The sequence below is a fragment of the Sapajus apella genome, unplaced genomic scaffold, assembly GCF_009761245.1.
Source record: "Sapajus apella isolate SASKATOON/1434 unplaced genomic scaffold, GSC_monkey_1.0 scaffold2, whole genome shotgun sequence".
NCBI lineage: Eukaryota > Metazoa > Chordata > Mammalia > Primates > Cebidae > Sapajus > Sapajus apella.
In genome coordinates this window covers 78,365,065-78,382,232 of record NW_022436942.1, presented here as the reverse complement: position 1 = coordinate 78,382,232, position 17,168 = coordinate 78,365,065, and the positions used below count along the sequence as shown (strand labels likewise).

General features: G+C 50.5%; 1 protein-coding gene across 2 annotated transcripts in view; it reads left to right on the top strand.

Moving 5' to 3' along the window:
• GCN1 (GCN1 activator of EIF2AK4) overlaps positions 1–12,585 on the top strand; it is a 66,980-nt gene extending 54,395 nt beyond the window's left edge. For both annotated transcript variants that reach the window (XM_032241502.1, XM_032241512.1), the window contains exons 46-58: positions 507–668; positions 944–1,036; positions 1,277–1,420; positions 1,510–1,779; positions 2,005–2,118; positions 2,586–2,816; positions 5,134–5,327; positions 5,455–5,569; positions 8,501–8,597; positions 9,143–9,291; positions 9,729–9,836; positions 10,985–11,203; positions 11,876–12,585. In XM_032241502.1, coding sequence (XP_032097393.1) covers positions 507–668; positions 944–1,036; positions 1,277–1,420; positions 1,510–1,779; positions 2,005–2,118; positions 2,586–2,816; positions 5,134–5,327; positions 5,455–5,569; positions 8,501–8,597; positions 9,143–9,291; positions 9,729–9,836; positions 10,985–11,203; positions 11,876–12,001 — 2,022 coding nt within the window. In that variant the 3' untranslated portion in view covers positions 12,002–12,585. The remainder of the gene's footprint in view (positions 1–506; positions 669–943; positions 1,037–1,276; positions 1,421–1,509; positions 1,780–2,004; positions 2,119–2,585; positions 2,817–5,133; positions 5,328–5,454; positions 5,570–8,500; positions 8,598–9,142; positions 9,292–9,728; positions 9,837–10,984; positions 11,204–11,875) is intronic.
• The last annotated feature ends 4,583 nt before the right edge of the window (positions 12,586–17,168 follow it).

The following is a 17,168-nucleotide window of genomic DNA, read 5'->3' as shown; positions in this document are numbered from 1 at the left end:
TGGGAATACAGGTGTGAGCCACTGTGCCCAGCCCCTCTCTGCTTTTTAATGTTTTAATTTTAATTTTTAGACAGTCTCACTTTGCCGCCCAGGCTGGAGTACAGTGGCACCATCTCGAGTCGCTGCAGCCTCTGCTTCCTGGGTTCAAGTGATTCTTGGGTCTCAGCCTCTTAAGTAGCTGGGATTATAGGTGTGCACCGCCATACCCAGCTAATTTTTATATGTTTAGTAGAGATGGGGTTTCACCCTGTTCACCAGGCTGGTCTCAAACTCCTGGCCTTAAGTCATCCTCCTACCATGGCCTCCCAAAGTGCTGGGATTACAGGCGTGAGCCACCATGCCTGGCCCCCTCTTTCCTTTTTTGTATTTCACAGTAAAAAGTTAAAAGTCAGGCAGAGAGTTAGGGTGGCCTAGCTGGGTCAGAGTCCCCTGCCTATGCTTCTTGTATGCTTCTGCACCTTCTTTGCCTTTCCCGCATGTGGTACAGTTGTTCCTTGCCATTGCAGGTGTTGTATTTCTCTGAATCCCTCGTGCCTACAGCAAGGAAGGCTTTGTGTGACCCGCTGGAGGAGGTCAGGGAGGCGGCAGCCAAGACCTTTGAGCAGCTGCATTCTACCATCGGCCACCAGGCTCTGGAGGACATTCTCCCATTTTTACTAAAGCAGCTGGTGAGCGGATCCACCACACATCTACCAGTTTGGCTTTTGCTGTCTTTGTAGAAGCAAAATGCAGGGTGATTATTCTGCCGAGGCAGTCGGAATGTGGGCCCGCCAGAGGGAGTGGGTGCAGCAAGATCAGATTTGGCTTTGTACTTCTCCTTTGACAGTAAGGAAATGTGGGTGCAACAGGCGGGAGGGAAACAGGTGGAGAAGGAAGTTGTCAGTGGCTGGTTCAGACAGCAGAGATGCAGATTTCTCAGCGTTGTCCTCGATACCCTCTGCAGGATGATGAGGAGGTGTCAGAGTTTGCCTTGGATGGTCTGAAGCAAGTCATGGCTATTAAGAGTCGTGTGGTGCTGCCCTACCTTGTGCCCAAGGTAAATCCCAACATGTGAAGACCAGTTCTGAAGGTAGATGTTGGGGGGCCAGGGGAGGAGGGTGCAGTGTAAGCAGGACACCCTTCCCCGTTGTCCTCCGAGATATGCTGGAGTAGATGCTTGGCTCTGAGCAGTGGGCTTGGGCTCTCTTGCCCACCCTTCTGTTCCCAGAGCCTTGCCCAGCACCTGGCGTGGAGCAGGTCACAGCATTCACTGAGTTAATGTTCCTCATTCCACCAGCTGACAACGCCACCTGTCAACACCCGAGTGCTGGCTTTCCTTTCATCAGTGGCTGGTGATGCCCTCACCCGTCATCTTGGTGTGATCCTCCCAGCAGTTATGCTGGCCCTGAAAGAGAAGCTTGGGACCCCAGATGAGCAGCTGGTAAGGGATGAGCCTGCTCCCATTGCTTTCTCAGGCCCTGTCTGCCCACAGCATCCATGCTCAGCACACAGGTCCCTTGTGGTTTGCAGGAGATGGCCAATTGTCAGGCTGTGATCCTCTCCGTAGAGGATGACACAGGGCACCGGATTATCATTGAGGATCTGCTGGAAGCCACCCGTAGCCCCGAGGTGGGCATGAGGCAGGCTGCTGCCATCATTCTCAACATCTACTGTTCCCGCTCCAAGGCTGACTATACCAGCCACCTGCGGAGCCTGGTCTCGGGCCTGATCCGCCTCTTCAATGACTCCAGCCCTGTGGTTCTGGAGGAGAGCTGGGATGCCCTGAATGCCATCACTAAGGTGAGGGGACTGCTGACCCCACAGCCAACTTTTGCTTATAGAAAATTCCAGGCATTTACAAGAATAGACTTATAAGAATCCCCCACATACCTGTCACTAAGCTTTGGCGTTTACCCACTCGTGGCAGCTCTTGTTTATACTCCTGCCCACGCCTTCCCCATATACTCTTTGGAAGCAGTCTTGAAAGGGCTGTATATCCTCTCGTTTTTTTCTGGATTCCTGCAGAAGCTGGATGCTGGCAACCAGTTGGCACTCATTGAAGAGCTGCACAAGGAAATCCGGCTCATAGGGAATGAGAGCAAAGGCGAGCATGTGCCAGGGTTCTGCCTCCCAAAGAAGGTAAGCCAGGGCCTCGTGCAGGGGGCTGTGTGCATGCAGTCTGCTGTAACCTCCTGCCCCTCACCCCTGTGCCCCGTCCCAGGTCTGCAATAGGGCAGCTGGAGCAGCAGCCGTGGGTGTTGTTCAGCAGCTTCACAGACAGCATGTTTTCTTCTGTGGTAGCCAGATGGGGACAGGGTTCATGCTGTCTTTGGTCTAAGCTCTGCAGGTCACCTTGGCCAGAGTGAGTGGGCCACAGTACGTGTTCCCTCTGTGTGATAGGCCTGTTGGGGCCCTTGTCATCTTGTCTCTGTCAAGACGGTTCCATAGCCAGCACCCTCTCGGGCTGTGATCCTGAGATTCAGCCTGAATCAGTATCTCCCATGGAGTTGATGGGAAGACAGCTGTCAGAAGGACCTTGCTTGCATGGGAGACACTGGGGTCCATGCCATTTGAAATTTGACTCTCAGGTGTGATTCTCTTGTCAGGGAGTGACCTCCATCCTTCCAGTGTTGCGGGAAGGAGTCCTGACCGGCAGCCCTGAGCAGAAAGAGGAGGCAGCCAAAGCCTTAGGCTTGGTGATCCGCCTGACCTCAGCTGATGCCCTGAGGCCCTCTGTGGTCAGCATCACTGGCCCTCTGATCCGCATCCTGGGGGACAGGTTCAGCTGGAATGTGAAGGCGGCTCTGCTCGAGACACTCAGCCTCTTGTTAGCCAAGGTGAGTGGCTGATGATTTTGTTTAGATCTTAGAGAACAGGTCTGTCTGCAGGAGCCTGATATCAGGTGTCATGTAGCAGCAGGGAACAGGTTTAATATGGAGAGCGGCATAACAGCATAACCTTGGACTCTAGACACGCTACACTGTGGGCCAATTTCAAGTCCTCCTAGTGGCTTTGTGACCAGGATGGCCTTGGGAAGTCATATAACCTGAGCCTGTTTCCTCACCCATAATGAGACTAATAATGCCAGCCGCCTCATGAAGGGCTGCTGGGGATTAGATGAGGTTAGTCTGGCATAATGTCTGATACATACTAAGCAGTCAGTACATGTGAATTGCTATTATTCTGTTGCTCTGTTGGCCAGAGCTGGAGTGCAGTGGCGTGATCTCAGCTCACCAGGTTCAAGCAATTCTGCCTCATCCTCCCGAGTAGCTGGGATTACAGGCATGCGCCACCATGCCCAGCTAATGTTTTGTATTTTTAGTAGAGACGGGGTTTCACCATGTTGACCAGGATGGTCTCGATCTCTTGACCTCGTGATCCACCCCCCTCGGCCTCCCAAAGTGCTGGGATTACAGGCTTGAGCCACCACGCCTGGCCGCAGTTCTTTATTACTGCTGCATAGAGGGAGATGCAAAGAGTCTGATGAGAGAATGAAAAGGAAGTCTGAGAGCAACTGAAACCACTTCAGTTTTTGCCAAAAGTATAGGAAGAAAAGCTCTGCTATAGTAACCATTTCTGATGTTTTATGGCAATAATTAAGCCTGTTAAATTTTATTTTTGAGACAGGGTCTCACTCTGTTGCCTAGGCTGGAGCACAGTGGCGTGATCACAGCTCACTGCAACCTTGCCTGCCTAGGCTCAAACAGTCCTCCCACCTCACCCTTCAGATTAGCTGGGACTACTCAGCTTATTTTTACATTTTTTGTAGACACAGGGTCTCCCTGTGTTGCCGGGCTGATCTCAAACTCCTGGCCTCAAGCAATCCTTCCGCCTCAGCCTCCCAAAGTATTGGAATTACAGGAGTGAGCCACCCACCCAGCTTAGGTTTTAAAAAGTATAAACAGAGCCAAGACTTGTAAAACAGACAAACGAACGAACATGAATTCTCAGAATTCTCAAATAGAGTTTACTGGAAGCAAAAGGAAGCTTAAACTTTGTAGCTTTTTTCTTTTGGAAGTGGCTGTGTGAGCAACTTTCCAGCCAGAAAATGAGATTCTATCAGCCTAATTTTGTGAAAATTGAGGTTTTAAATTTTTTTTGTTTTATGTTTTAGTATCATCTTCACCTGACATCCTATGCTGTTCTTTGCTGTGATGTTTTTGTAACACAATAAACGGGGCCCTTATACCTCACAGCAGTTGGTCCGCGGCTGTGAGTCAGATGTCTTCTGTGGGCAGATGGTTTTTTTGTTTTTTCGGAGATGGAGTCTTACTCTGTTGCCCAGGCTGGAGTGCAGTTGGGCAATCTCAGCTCACGGAAACCTCTGCTTCTGCGTTCAAGTGATTTTCCTTCCTCAGCCTCCCAAGTACCTGGGATTACAGGCATCTGCCACCATACCTGGCTAATTTTTTTTGTATTTTTGGTAGAGACAGGGTTTCACCAGGCCAGTCTGGTCTTGAACTCCTGATCTCACATAATTCAGATTTACCCTCTTTGGGTGCCTGCCACAGCCTGCACACCCACCCAGCTCCAGTATTTCCAGAACTTCATTGGCACTGAACCTCCAAACAGCCACTCTGGTTTTCCTATTTAATAAGTAAATCTTTACTCTTGCACCCATCTGTATTTTGTCAAAAGTGTGCCTGTTTTTCTGTATAGTCAGACTGGATTTTTAGTTAGGTGGGTGCACATTTGTGCAGGGAGGACTCTGCAGGGTCATTTGTTTCACAGGTTTGTTCTGAGGGCTGAATGTGGAGTACGTATCCCACTATCACTTGCCCAGTAGATGGGGTCTGCTGTACACATCGAGTCCCTTTCCCTGTCTTGGCATTAGAACTGTGCTTCAACACTGCTGACAGCCTGCCCTGCTCTTTAATGTATTCAGAGGAGGTTTTGAGTCACTTATTGATATGGACAGGCTCCACTAAGCCAAACCCAACACAGCCAAGGCTGCGAGACAGCTCCTTCAGACAACGGCTGCCAAGCGAAACCTATGTGTGCTTGGCCTCTCTGATGGGCTGTCTGTCCCCAGCCCTGTGTGAGAGCTGAGCTCGCTGTGGTGGTTTGGAATTGTCGTTTGTTCTCATGCCTCTGGTACACTGTGGCTTTGGGTCCACCACAACTGCCTGTCACGGATGTGGGTTCCTCCCACAGGTTGGGATTGCCCTGAAGCCCTTCCTGCCCCAGCTGCAGACCACTTTCACCAAAGCCCTGCAGGACTCCAACCGGGGAGTGCGCCTGAAGGCCGCAGATGCTCTGGGGAAACTCATTTCCATCCACATCAAGGTGGATCCCCTCTTCACAGAGCTGCTCAACGGCATCCGCGCCATGGAGGACCCAGGCGTCAGGTATGGCGCTGGTGAGGGAGCACTGTAGCCTCCAGGAGGCCAGGGGTTCCTCTGAGCTGAGCCTGTGCTGGCAGGAGGGGTGGCGGTGGAGGTGCCCAGGGCCTAAGTCAGTTCATTGGTTCTGCAGGGACACCATGCTGCAGGCCCTGAGGTTTGTGATTCAGGGAGCAGGGGCCAAAGTGGATGCTGTCATCCGGAAAAACATCGTCTCACTCCTGCTGAGCATGCTGGGACACGATGAGGTATGGCTGCAGGCGGGGTTAGCAGCACTACTGGTTTCTCTCCTCCTTCTTAGGCTGAGTTCTTCACTTTGTGTTAGAACCCAGTACAGCTCAGTAGTAATAAGCAAATAAGCATTCCTGACATTTCTGTCACCCTGTATGATTCACCAAACATTTCCTCAGGTTTCGAGGGAAATGGGGCAGGTATTGTTGATACTGGTTATTTCTGTTGTGTTTTTTTTTTTGTTTTTGTTTTTGGTTTTTTTTTTTGGAGGCTGAGTCTCGCTCTGTCACCCAGGCTGGAGTGCAGTGGCATGATCTCAGCTCACTGCAACCTCCGCTTCCTGGGTTTAAGCGATTCTCCTGCCCAAGCCTTCTGAGTAGCTGGGATTACAGGTGCCCGCCACCATGCCCAGCTAAGTTTTGTGTTTTTAGTAGAGACGTGGTTTCACCATGTTGGTCAGGCTGTTCCCGAACTCTTGACCTCAGCTGATCCACCTGCCTTGGGCTCCCAAAGTGCTGGGATTACAGGCATGAGCCACTGTACCCAGCTAGTTATTTCTGTTTTATAGATGAGGCAAGTAAGCTTTGTGGAGACCCAGACCTCTCACCAATTTGCTCTCTGATCTTAAAGAAGTCACTTTCTTGGCTGGGTGCTGTGGCTTACCTGTAATCCCAGCACTTTGGGAGGCCCAGGCAGGCGGATCACCTGAGGTCTGCAGTTTGAGAACAGCCTGCCCAACATGGTAAAACCCCATCTCTACTAAAAATACCAAAAATTAGCTGGGTGTGGTGGTGGATGCCTTTAATCCCAGCTACTTGGGAGGCTGAGGTAGGAGTATTGCTTGAACCTGGGAGGCGGAGGTTACAGTGAGTTGAGATTGCGCCACTGCACTCCAGCCTGGGCAACAAGAGCAAAACTCCATCTCAAAAAAAAAAAAAAAAAAAATCACTTTCTCTGTGTGCCTCTCTCTCGTTTCCACTTTTGTAAAATGAAGAGGTTCATGAAACATTTGCCGAGCTAAAAGGCCTGTCCCATAGGTGCATAGGCCTCGTGGTCACAGACTTCCAAGAAACTTAGTGTGTAGTGGGATCAGCGGTTTCCAGGGTGCCTCCCAGTGGGAGGTCTTAGAGGTCTGTTTTAGAGGGAGAGGCTTGTCAGGGCTATACCCAGAACGTAGTAGAGTCCAAACCAGAAGCTCTGGACTCCTGCTTCTGTCCCAGTTCCATCAGCCTCGCCTAGTCTGGAAGCATGTGTCAAGTACCCTTTGGCTGCCAGCACTGTGGGGCCAGTAGGAAGTTGAGTCTTTGGAAAAGAATTTTCTGTTTCCCTTTTCAGACAGCCCTCTGTTGTGGCCTAATTTACATTTGTAGAGCTAATCTAGGAGGAGAGGGCCTTTGGGCTCACATGGTTTTACACTTTGTTGACATACACATGCACACACACCCACACCCACTCCTCCCCCACACCCCCACACACACACACTTGCTGCTGCACTTCCCCACGGCTCTAAGGGCCTAGTTCTGGTCTCCAGGTGCCGACTGTCTGACTACAGCCCCAGCCTTCTATTTTTTTTTCCCCCCCCCGTGACAGAGTCTCACTCTGTCGCCCAGGCTTGAGTGCAGTGGTGCCATCTCGGCTCACTGCAACAACCTCTGCCTCCTAGGTTCAAGTGATTCTTCTGCCTCAGCCTTCTGAGCAGCTGGGACTACAGGCATGCGCCACCATGCCCGGCTAATTTTTGTATTTTTAGTAGGTACAGGGTGTCACTATATTGGCCAGGCTGGTCTTGAACTCCTGACCCACCCACCTTGGCCTCCCAAAGTGCTGGGATTATAGATGTGAGCCACTGTGCCGTGCCCGGCCCAGCCCCAGCGTTCTCTGTGGGAACAGATGGGAAAGTGTACCGTCTTGATCACAGTCTGTCAGGGCTTTTACAGAATCATGGACAGCACAAGCAAAAGTTAGTATTGAAACATATTTGCATTTCACCACAGTGCAGCTTAAAATAGATGAAGTTGGAGAGAGTGGGTGTCAGAGCCAGCTTTAGCTTGGCACTTGGACTTCCGCTTCGAGCTCAGAGGCCTAGACTGCTGGCAGCCCATCCTCTTACCCTCTGAACCTCCACTCAAATTGAAGGTGGTGTTCAGGGTGCCAGCTTGGCATTAGCTTTTTGGGTTATTGAGTCTCTGGTTAGTGGTTTGCTTTGGGGACATGTTGACTTGGCACCTCTAATAAGGCACATAACTTAAAATCCCCTCTTGATATTCCATAGTTAGCTGGCCAGGGAGGAGCACGGGGCCGCTTGTGTACCTGGCTCTGAACTGAACAGGAAGTGCTGGCATTTCCTTATCTGCCTTGGCTTGATTAGTCGCTTCAGTTTGACTTCCTAGGATGAACCCAAGTAATTTCGGTGGCAGTGGGGCACTCGTGCAGTTGGGAGATAGCAGGGGTCATTCTGGGCACGTGGTGACTCAAGCTCTGTGGGAGAAAGGAGCCCAGAGTGGCTGTCTTTAGCTGGCTTCCCTGGTGGCTGTGGGCAGGTGCCTCCCCTCCTGCCCCTCCCTGCCTCACAGGGCTGTGGATAGTAATTGAGATAATAAACGTGAAACATTCAGCCTTCCTAAGAAGAAAGGTGCTATGTAAATACAGTTATTACTGATATTACGAGGATGATTACCATATGCATACACACTGGAGTTTTCTATAATTAAGTGAAGTGCTGAGTGTATAATGTTTAACTCTGTACCAGTGGCAGTTTCAGAAAATGGCAGTCCAAGTCTGGCAGGGGAGCACAGGTACCCAGAGGAAGGGACTGGACCTCGGGTCCCTGAGTTGGTTTGTTCCACCTTCTTTATTGCCATCCATCTGGGCTCCAGAGCTGCCTGCCCTGGGTCCCACAGAGCTGGTGCTGTTGCCTGCACCCCTCACTCCCTTCTCTTGCCTGTCAGGACAACACTCGCATCTCCTCAGCCGGGTGCCTGGGGGAACTGTGTGCCTTTCTGACTGAAGAGGAGCTTAGCGCTGTTCTTCAGCAGTGCTTGCTGGGTAGGTACACTGGAGAATTCCCCTTCCGGGACCTGGGGCTCTCAGCCCTAGCGAAGAGATCTCTCTTCCTCCCTCAGAGGATCTTTTAGCAACTGGACTGTCCTGTCCTTGGGAATCCAGCAGTTAAAGCAAAATTCAGGCCAGGTGTGACACTCACCTATAGTCCCAGCTACTCAGGAGGCTGAGGCAGGAGGATTACTTGAGCCCAGGAGTTCAGGGTTGCAGTGAGCGTTGATCACGCCCCTGTACTCCAGCCTGGGTAACAGAGGAAGACCCTGTCTCTAAAACAAACAAACAAACAATACTGAGTTTGCAGTGGTTCCGTAGCCCTGAGTATCTCTGCTCAAAGAACACAGCTGTAAGCCTGGAGTGGTTCGTGAGCAGGCTTTCCTTACTTTGCTTAATGTGCTGCTTTGGGGAGCTTCTCTTAAGATAGTAGGGAAGTCCATGTGAGTATGGCCTGGGCTTTCCCCGTGCTCTGAATCAGCACACTGGTCTCCATGCTGTAAAATGCCGGTTGACCCCAGTTGTGTCCTTCCACCCAGCGGACGTGTCTGGCATTGACTGGATGGTTCGGCATGGTCGGAGCCTAGCACTCTCCGTTGCTGTGAACGTGGCTCCTGGCAGACTCTGTGCCGGCAAATACAGCAGTGATGTTCAGGAAATGATCCTGAGCAGTGCCACAGCGGACAGGGTAAGGCATTTGGGCACCCAGACCAGTCCTTTCCCTCCCCTAGGCCATATCCCATAGCCAGTGCCTTGTGGACACAGCACGGGCAGACCCCAGACTGGGGGTTAAGAGGCTTGGATCTAATTTTACCCCTCTCGGTAACTCACTGTCCCCTTGGACCAGCACTTGATCCCTTTGGGCGCCAGTTTCATCATCTAACCAAGGAATTTGGGTTGAGGAATCTAGATGCCCCTTCTGGGTCAGGGCTTTGATCCCTGTTCTGGGAAACAGTGACTGCTCATCTGCCTCAGCCAGGGCCGCCTGTCTGAGTGAGAGCTGTCATGGTGTCCCTGGTAAGGGGTGATGTGGTGGAGGGTGCCAGATATTACTAGGGACTGGGCTTCTCCTGGCTCTGGGGAAGGGGCGGGGTGCTTCCGTCTAGCGCTGTCTGTTCTCCACAGATCCCCATTGCAGTGAGCGGGGTCCGGGGCATGGGTTTTCTCATGAGATACCACATCAAGACAGGCGGAGGGCAGTTGCCGGCCAAACTCTCCAGCCTGTTCGTTAAGGTGAGTGGGGGCCAAAAATGTGTCTGACCCCTAACACTTGACTTGTGAGGAGAACACCAGCAATGCACCCTCAACTAGTGTGCTGTTTCTCTGTGGACAGCCTCCAGGAGATGGCTGAACCCTTAGGGATGGAACGGTGGGGCGGGGGGTTTCTATGTGTGCTTTATGCTGCAATAGAGCCCAACTTGTTGTCAGATTCTCAAACTGACCTGTGACTCTGAATCCTGTTAAGAATCGCTATTTTAGACATTCTTTCTAGGCACCCTGGTTTTGTAAAATTAGGTATAGACCTGGGTTCCCATCTTAATACCTCTCTCTTCCTGCCTCCCTCTTTCACCTGGCCCAGCACTTCTTGGTGTGGTTATTGTGCTGTGTGCCAGGCCCTAGTTAGGAAAGCCAAGGAATCTGCCAGCAGGGCTCCTGTGGCACGTGTGACATGGCATGCTTCTGAAGCATTACCGTGCACAGAAATCAGAGCCAGAGTGCATTTTAATGAGCTGCGGCCATGCCTGAGACTAACCAGGTCTCATGCAGTGCCAGTGCTGCTGTGCATGGACCTTGCCCTAAGTAATGAGGTTCCCAGGGATGACTGCCTCCCCCTGCAGCACTGGGAGCCCATGGAGTTTCTGAGGGGCCTGATTCAATTGAGCCTGCTCTGTGATGGCATCCCACTGTTCTCTCCGTGTCTGTACTTGCCTGTTCACTTGGCACTACCCTGAAGGTGCAGAGATGAACAAGCCATACAAGACCCCTGGAGCCCATGGGGAGGACCCTGATATCGATAAGGTTGGCAGGGGGCATCTCTGAAGGATAACATGGGAGCTGAGACTGCAGGATGGGAAGGAGCTAACCTAGGGAGGATTCAGGGCAAGCACGGCCTAGGCCGTGGGAGTAGCCAGGGCACAGGCCGGAGGCCTGGCAGTTCAAGGAAGTAAAAATGCGTGCAGGCTGAGAGTAGCGAGCAAGGGGAGAGTGGCACGAGATGAGGGTGCAGGGAGCCAGGGCTGAGTCACGCTGCCACCCTCCCACGGGAGCAGTGAGGTCAGTGTCCACACCATAGGGAGAGTGTTGAGGCTGGGCATTTGGGCTGCCTTGAGGAACAGACTGGATGTGCCTATCCAAAAGCCTGTCTGTGGTTCTTTTCACAGTGTCTGCAGAACCCATCCAGTGACATCAGGCTGGTGGCTGAGAAGATGATCTGGTGGGCAAATAAGGACCCGCTGCCTCCCCTGGACCCCCAGGCCATCAAGCCCATCCTGAAGGCTCTTCTTGACAACACCAAGGATAAGAACACCATGGTCAGGGCCTACAGCGACCAGGCGATTGTCAACCTCCTCAAGATGCGGCAGGGTGAAGAGGTGTTTCAGGTGGGAGCCGGGGCGTGCTGTGAGCATTCGCCTTTCAGCTCTTCTTCAGCACGGAAATATTTAAACTGCAGGCTCTTCTCTGCTACTGCGAATGTGCTAGCTTTCAGGAGCAGATTAAGATTTGGGTGACTGGCCTACTACCCAAAAACACACATTCTTATGGTTTTCAGACGTCTTTCCAGAGCAGGGCCCTTTCTTCAAATAAAATCTCACGTAACACCCAAACAGACGGAGCATTTCTAAGGAGAGCTGCCCAGTGGAAACCCAGAGTCCTTTTCACTAAGTCCCCAGCCCCCAGCAGCCTTGAAAGCCCAAAAGCTGCAACTTGCACTGCCACATCTCATGACAAGCAGGATGGGGCCGGGTACAGTGACTCGAACCTGTAATCCCAATACTTTGGGAAGCCGAGGTGGGAGGATCACTGGAGCCCAGGAGTTCAGGACTAGCCCGGGCAACATAGTGAGACCTTGTCTCTACGAAAAAGGGAAAAACAAAAGCATGATGAGTGTTTTCACAGGCTTTCCCTGGATCCATCTGATTCCCTCATTTTGCCAAATTCCACCTCAGTGTCTTTAGTTCTGGGGTTAACATTCATTTTTGTCTTTCTCTGATTGGAGAATGTGGCAGCTGTATTTTCTGACCATGTTTCCTCCTGCTCATCCTTCCCCATAGTCCCTCTCCAAGATCCTGGATGTGGCCAGTTTGGAGGTGCTGAACGAGGTTAACCGAAGGTCCCTGAAGAAGCTGGCCAGCCAGGCTGACTCCACGGAGCAGGTGGACGACAGCATCCTGACATGAGGGGCCTGGGCCTGCAGCATTGCCGCTCCACATCTTTGCTCAATGTTTTCATTTTTGAAAATACATTTGTTCCGATGGGGAGCTTGGAAGATGGCATTCCCAGAAAGTATTTTAATATATCAGCAGACCACAGCCAAAGCCTTAAATCAAACCCACACACAACTGAAAATTGCCTCCTCCATCTCTTACCTTTTCCTGTGGAGAAGACAAGGAAAAGCACACGCATGCGCCTCAGTGAATGGCAGCCCAGGAACTGTCTGTCCAGTTTAGCATGGCTAGGTCTGGAGCTATAATAGCAGGGTCAGACTGCGGGTTCCTCTTCTCCTGTGCTTGAGCTCTGGTTTGAGAGCTGGCGCTACCAACCTTTTGCCCAGGTCCTGAGTGGGGCACAGACAGTGGACGTCTGCCCAGTGTGGTGTGTCTTGGCTTGGCTTTTCAATATTGTGAGGCCTGGTTGGATCTGACCCCTGTCAGATGAAAATGATCCACAGCTCTGGCAGTTCCCAAGTCCAGGGAGGGGTATAGGTTTACGTGCAGGCTGTTTGAAAGAGGAATGTTGAATAAAGGCTTTGATTGAATCTTGATAGAAGCAGATTTTTTAAAATCTCCAAACAGCCATTAAACATGAAGCTTCCTGCATCAGGAATAAGGGAAGGTTTGCAGCTGTTTTTGTAAGTATTCACAGTTCTCTGATTTCTGGGCATCCCTCTCCCCTGCTTTCAGAAGTCTTAGCAATCTCTCCAGACTTCTCTGTCCTAAGGTGGACTTTTGAGAGGCATGCAGCCAGGCCTGTGATCTCCCTCGGTGTGAAGAATGAAAAGGCTGAATTAGCCACTTTCCTGTTCTGTTCTGATTTGGAAAGGTAGGGAGCTTCTGGTACGCAGGTTGTAAAGAGAAATCCAGCCCTCTGTGAATAAGAAAGAGCCACATTCTTGTAGTTGGAAGGACTTGCAGTTGGAAACCAAAGTTGCATTTCAGCATCTGCCTCCTTTATGAATGACTTCCTTCCTCCTGATTCTTAGAAGGCTTGTGACACACACATTCTGTCTGATGGCGCACACCCTACTGGGGCTAGTGACGCAAGTTTTTCTAGTCTGTTCCCTGGCCACAATACAGGACAAACCTCTGTCACAATTTCTGGCCTGAGCTGTAAAAGGAAATAAAAAGTGATGGTAGCAAACTCACTTTATGAAAGGTATAAAAATGCTATGCCAAAAAAAGCAAGACTTTGGTTATTAATAATGCAGCCATGGTAGAAAGTAGGCTTGTGACTCAACACTTCTGATGAGTAAGACAAGGTGACCTCTAAGGCACTTCTGATGAGTCCTGTTTTCTTGCAGCAGACATGGTGTCAGCTGGCTCGAGGTAATTGTAGAATCCCAGGGCTGGAAGGGACCTTGAGAGGTCAGCTGAGTCCTCGTAGCCAAAACAGCCAATGGCTACAACTTTTGGTAGCCATGGTAACTGTTCTCTGCTTCTGGGATTCAGATGGTCAGCAGCATCCTCCCAGCTGCCAAGGGCATGTGTCCATCAGGCTGTCTGCGAATGTGTTCCCTCCATCGATCAGCTGTGGGGAGATAGGGGAAAAGTTCCTGTTGAGGGGCATGGGCTGGGAAACCTGTTAAACTCTGAGGCCATCTTCATTGTTTCCTCCAGGGTCTTGGATCAGATGCTGGCCACCTGTGGCTTTTAGCCCCCTTTCTGCAACTGGCAGGGGAACCTGACATACTTAGAGGTATCAGACACTCATTAAGCAAAATCCAAAGGAAAAACACCAGGTTCCAGTTCCAGAAACTGGAGGAGGATGAACTCTCTCCGTTCAGATGGATGGAGGTTGACTGACAGACGGAGATGACTCAAAGGCTCCCAGAGCATGTTGAGTTGCATTCTCTGAGTCTGGAAGGAGGGTGTGAGCTCCCAGGAAGTGAGCCATGAAGAGCCATTGTGGACATGCCAGGGGAGCCCCCAAAAGGACTTTGTCAGCTCAAAGACCTAACAATCCTGAGAACAGCAGCCCAGACTAAGCACCCTGGGGGACATTGAGGTTAGCAGCAGAGAAGCAAAAGCTATTTGTCCTGGAGGCTGATAGCTGTTTCACCTTGGGCAAGTCATCTGATCTCTCTGGGCCAGTTTCCTCATTTGTACAGTGAGGAATTTGGAAGAGAAGCTTTAAATATTGTTGTCAAAGTTATTCTCTAGGGGTTAATGGTACTTAGAACAGATGACATTTGGTTTGGTATCATTTAATCCTCTTAACAGTTCTATGAAGCAGGTTCTCAATACTGTTTTCCAGAGGAGGAAATTGAGGCACAGAGACATCACTCGCCCAGGGTCATATGGCTAATAAATGGCAGTCTGTCCCCAGACCTCCATTTTTAGCCTTTCTCTTACCTCTCCTATGCTGGCTAGTTAGCCATCAGTAGTATTTTTCATTCTCCAGAGCAGAGCCTCCAGAACTTTCCCATCCAGGTACATACAGGAAATGACTGTGTACAGCACACTAGGTGAATGGCCCCAGCCGCCTCGCCAGGGATGCCACTCCGCCAGGCTCTACTCAGCTGCTCTGCAGGCTGTGGGGAGGAGAACTTCACTCCATTTACAGGACACTGACTGGGAAAGCCTTTAGAGTAAGCAGATTGAGGCCAGGTGCGGTGGCTTACGCCTATAATCCCAGCACTTTGGGAGGCCGAGGTGGATGGATCACCTGAGGTAGGGATTTCAAGACCAGCCTGACCAACATGGAGAAACCCCGTCTACTAAAAAAAAAATACAAAATTAGCCGGGCGTGGTGCCTCATGCTCGTAATCCCAGCTACTCGGGGGAGGCTGAGGCAGGAGAATTGCTTGAATCCCAGAGGCAGAGGTTGCAGTGAGCCAAGATGGCGCCATTATACTCCAGCCTGGGCAATGAGTAAAACTCCGTCTCAAAAAGAAAGCTGATTATTCTCAAAGACTTGCAGTGATCCTCCAGAAGAGACCATCCCTCTTTCTCTTCCTTGTGTCTGAAAGTCAGTGACAAAGTCATAAGTCCTTAACTAATCCAGAGAAAACTGAACAAGTTCTAAAATAAGCATTCCCAAACCTTCACCTAACTCGGGGAGCCTCAGGAATTATGGGCGGCAAGATGACTTTAAGAAGGGGGAGTATTATTAATACATGGTTCACACAATCCTTCAAGGAACCAGACCTGCAGGTACATTCTCTTTGTCCAGAACTGTGATGCCAGAGGACTTGGGAGAGCGGCAGGGAGGCTGCAGAGTTACAGTTTTGGGTGCAGGGACTGGAGACATGATTTGACAGATTCTGAAACACAATTGGCAGTTAGGAATGTTTCTCCTCAATGTATGGCGCTCTGTGGATGTGTCTCAAATTGCTTCAGTGAGGAAAAAAAAAGAACCAATCTAACTTAAAAGGTCTAGATTCTAAAATATTGCGAAGGAATGTAGATACCGCATTCAAGTTCTAGTGTAGGATAGTGGAGCCACAGGGACTTCCAAGACAGGTTGGAACCTTAATTTCACTGCTTAATACTAAGCTGTATGACCTGGAGCATGTTCCTTAACCTCTCTGAGTGCATCCCCTCACCTTGACAGTAAGCACAGTCTCACTGCGTTGCCTCCTGTGTTGAATGACCTACTGCACTTTGCATAGAACCGGGCACACAAAAGAGGTTCTGGATACATGGATGGTGGGAGTGAAACAGGGATGCTGGGGAATGAGATTTCTTTTGAGAAACTGTAAGATGATGATGATGATGATGACTGTGTGTGATTCTCCAAAACGCTGAGCGTATTATGTACACCGGCACACAGATGGTCTCCACTGTGCATGGGCAGGGAGGCATGTGACTGCCGCTGTGATCAGTGCTTCTTTCATATTTTATGAAGAGGAAAGTTCAGTTCAGGCACAAATGGAAAGGAGCATCTCTGAGGTCATGTTGGTAGAACTGGGAAAAACCCATGTTTATTGATTCTCTGCTCACCAAGCCCCAGGGGGATTCTATAAATATAATTTGGAAGGTAAATTTAACAAAAGAAACAAATCAGGTTCTTAGCGTGTGACTGGGCTTCACTTTTCAAAAGAGGTGGAGCCCAGTTATTTCACAGGGTGGCTCTGAGCTGCCCCTAGTTTCTGTTAGGAGGGGGCTCCCTGCTGCCTACCCCTGGGGAACTAGAACGGGAGTGTTGATGTCAGCACAGCTCAGGAAACTGGAAAAACTGGTCCAAGGGATGATTGCCTCTGCAATTTCTAGGTGAGACCTTCCTGATTGTGCCTGAATGGAATACCCCAGGCCCTGTCAAGTTCCCTCCTGTGAGCTATTTCTCTAGTGAGATGGCGGCCTGGTCACAGGGACAATTAGTACATGACAATCTCTCAGAGCTGTGCCCCGAAGCCCCACAAGGGAAAGCTGTGGGCTGTGAATTTTTTTTACCTTAGATCCTTCTTACCACTTAGATTCCCACAAAAAAAGGGAGCCAGGAAGCTGGGGTGCAGTAGGATTGAATCTAGCATTTCATAAATATTTTGCCCTCAAGACTCCGTTATTTACAGGTAGGGCATTGCTCTGTTGTCCAGGCTGGAGTGCAGTGGTATGATCATGGCTCACTGAAGCCTTGAACTCCTGGGCTCAAGTGATGCTCTTCCCTCAGCCTCCTGAGCAGCTAGGACTACAGGCATGCACCAACATACCTGGCTAATTTTTTGTTTGTTTGAGACAGAGGTCTCACTGTTGCCCAGGCTGGAGTACAGTGGCATGATCTTGGCTCACCGAAGCCTCCGCCTCCCAAGTTCAGGTAATTCTTATGCCTCAGCCTCCCGAGTAGCTGGCATTACAGGCGCCTGCCACCATGCCCAGCTATGTTTTTCCCCCTATTTTTAGTAGAGATGGGGTTTTACCACATTGGTCAGGCTGGTGTTGAAGCTCTGACCTCAAGTAATCCATGTGCCTCGGCCTCCCAAAGTGCCGGGATTACAGGCATGAGCCACTGTGCCTGGTCTGGCTAAATTTTTAAAAAGTTTTAGAGATGAGTGTCTCACTATGTTGCCCAGGCTGGTCTTGAACTCCTGGCCTTAAGTCATCCTCCAGGGATTACAGGTGTGTCACTGTGCCCAGCTGGGATCCTTTCATATTTTGAAATTTTTTTGAGGTCACCAAAGAGCTCTTGTGT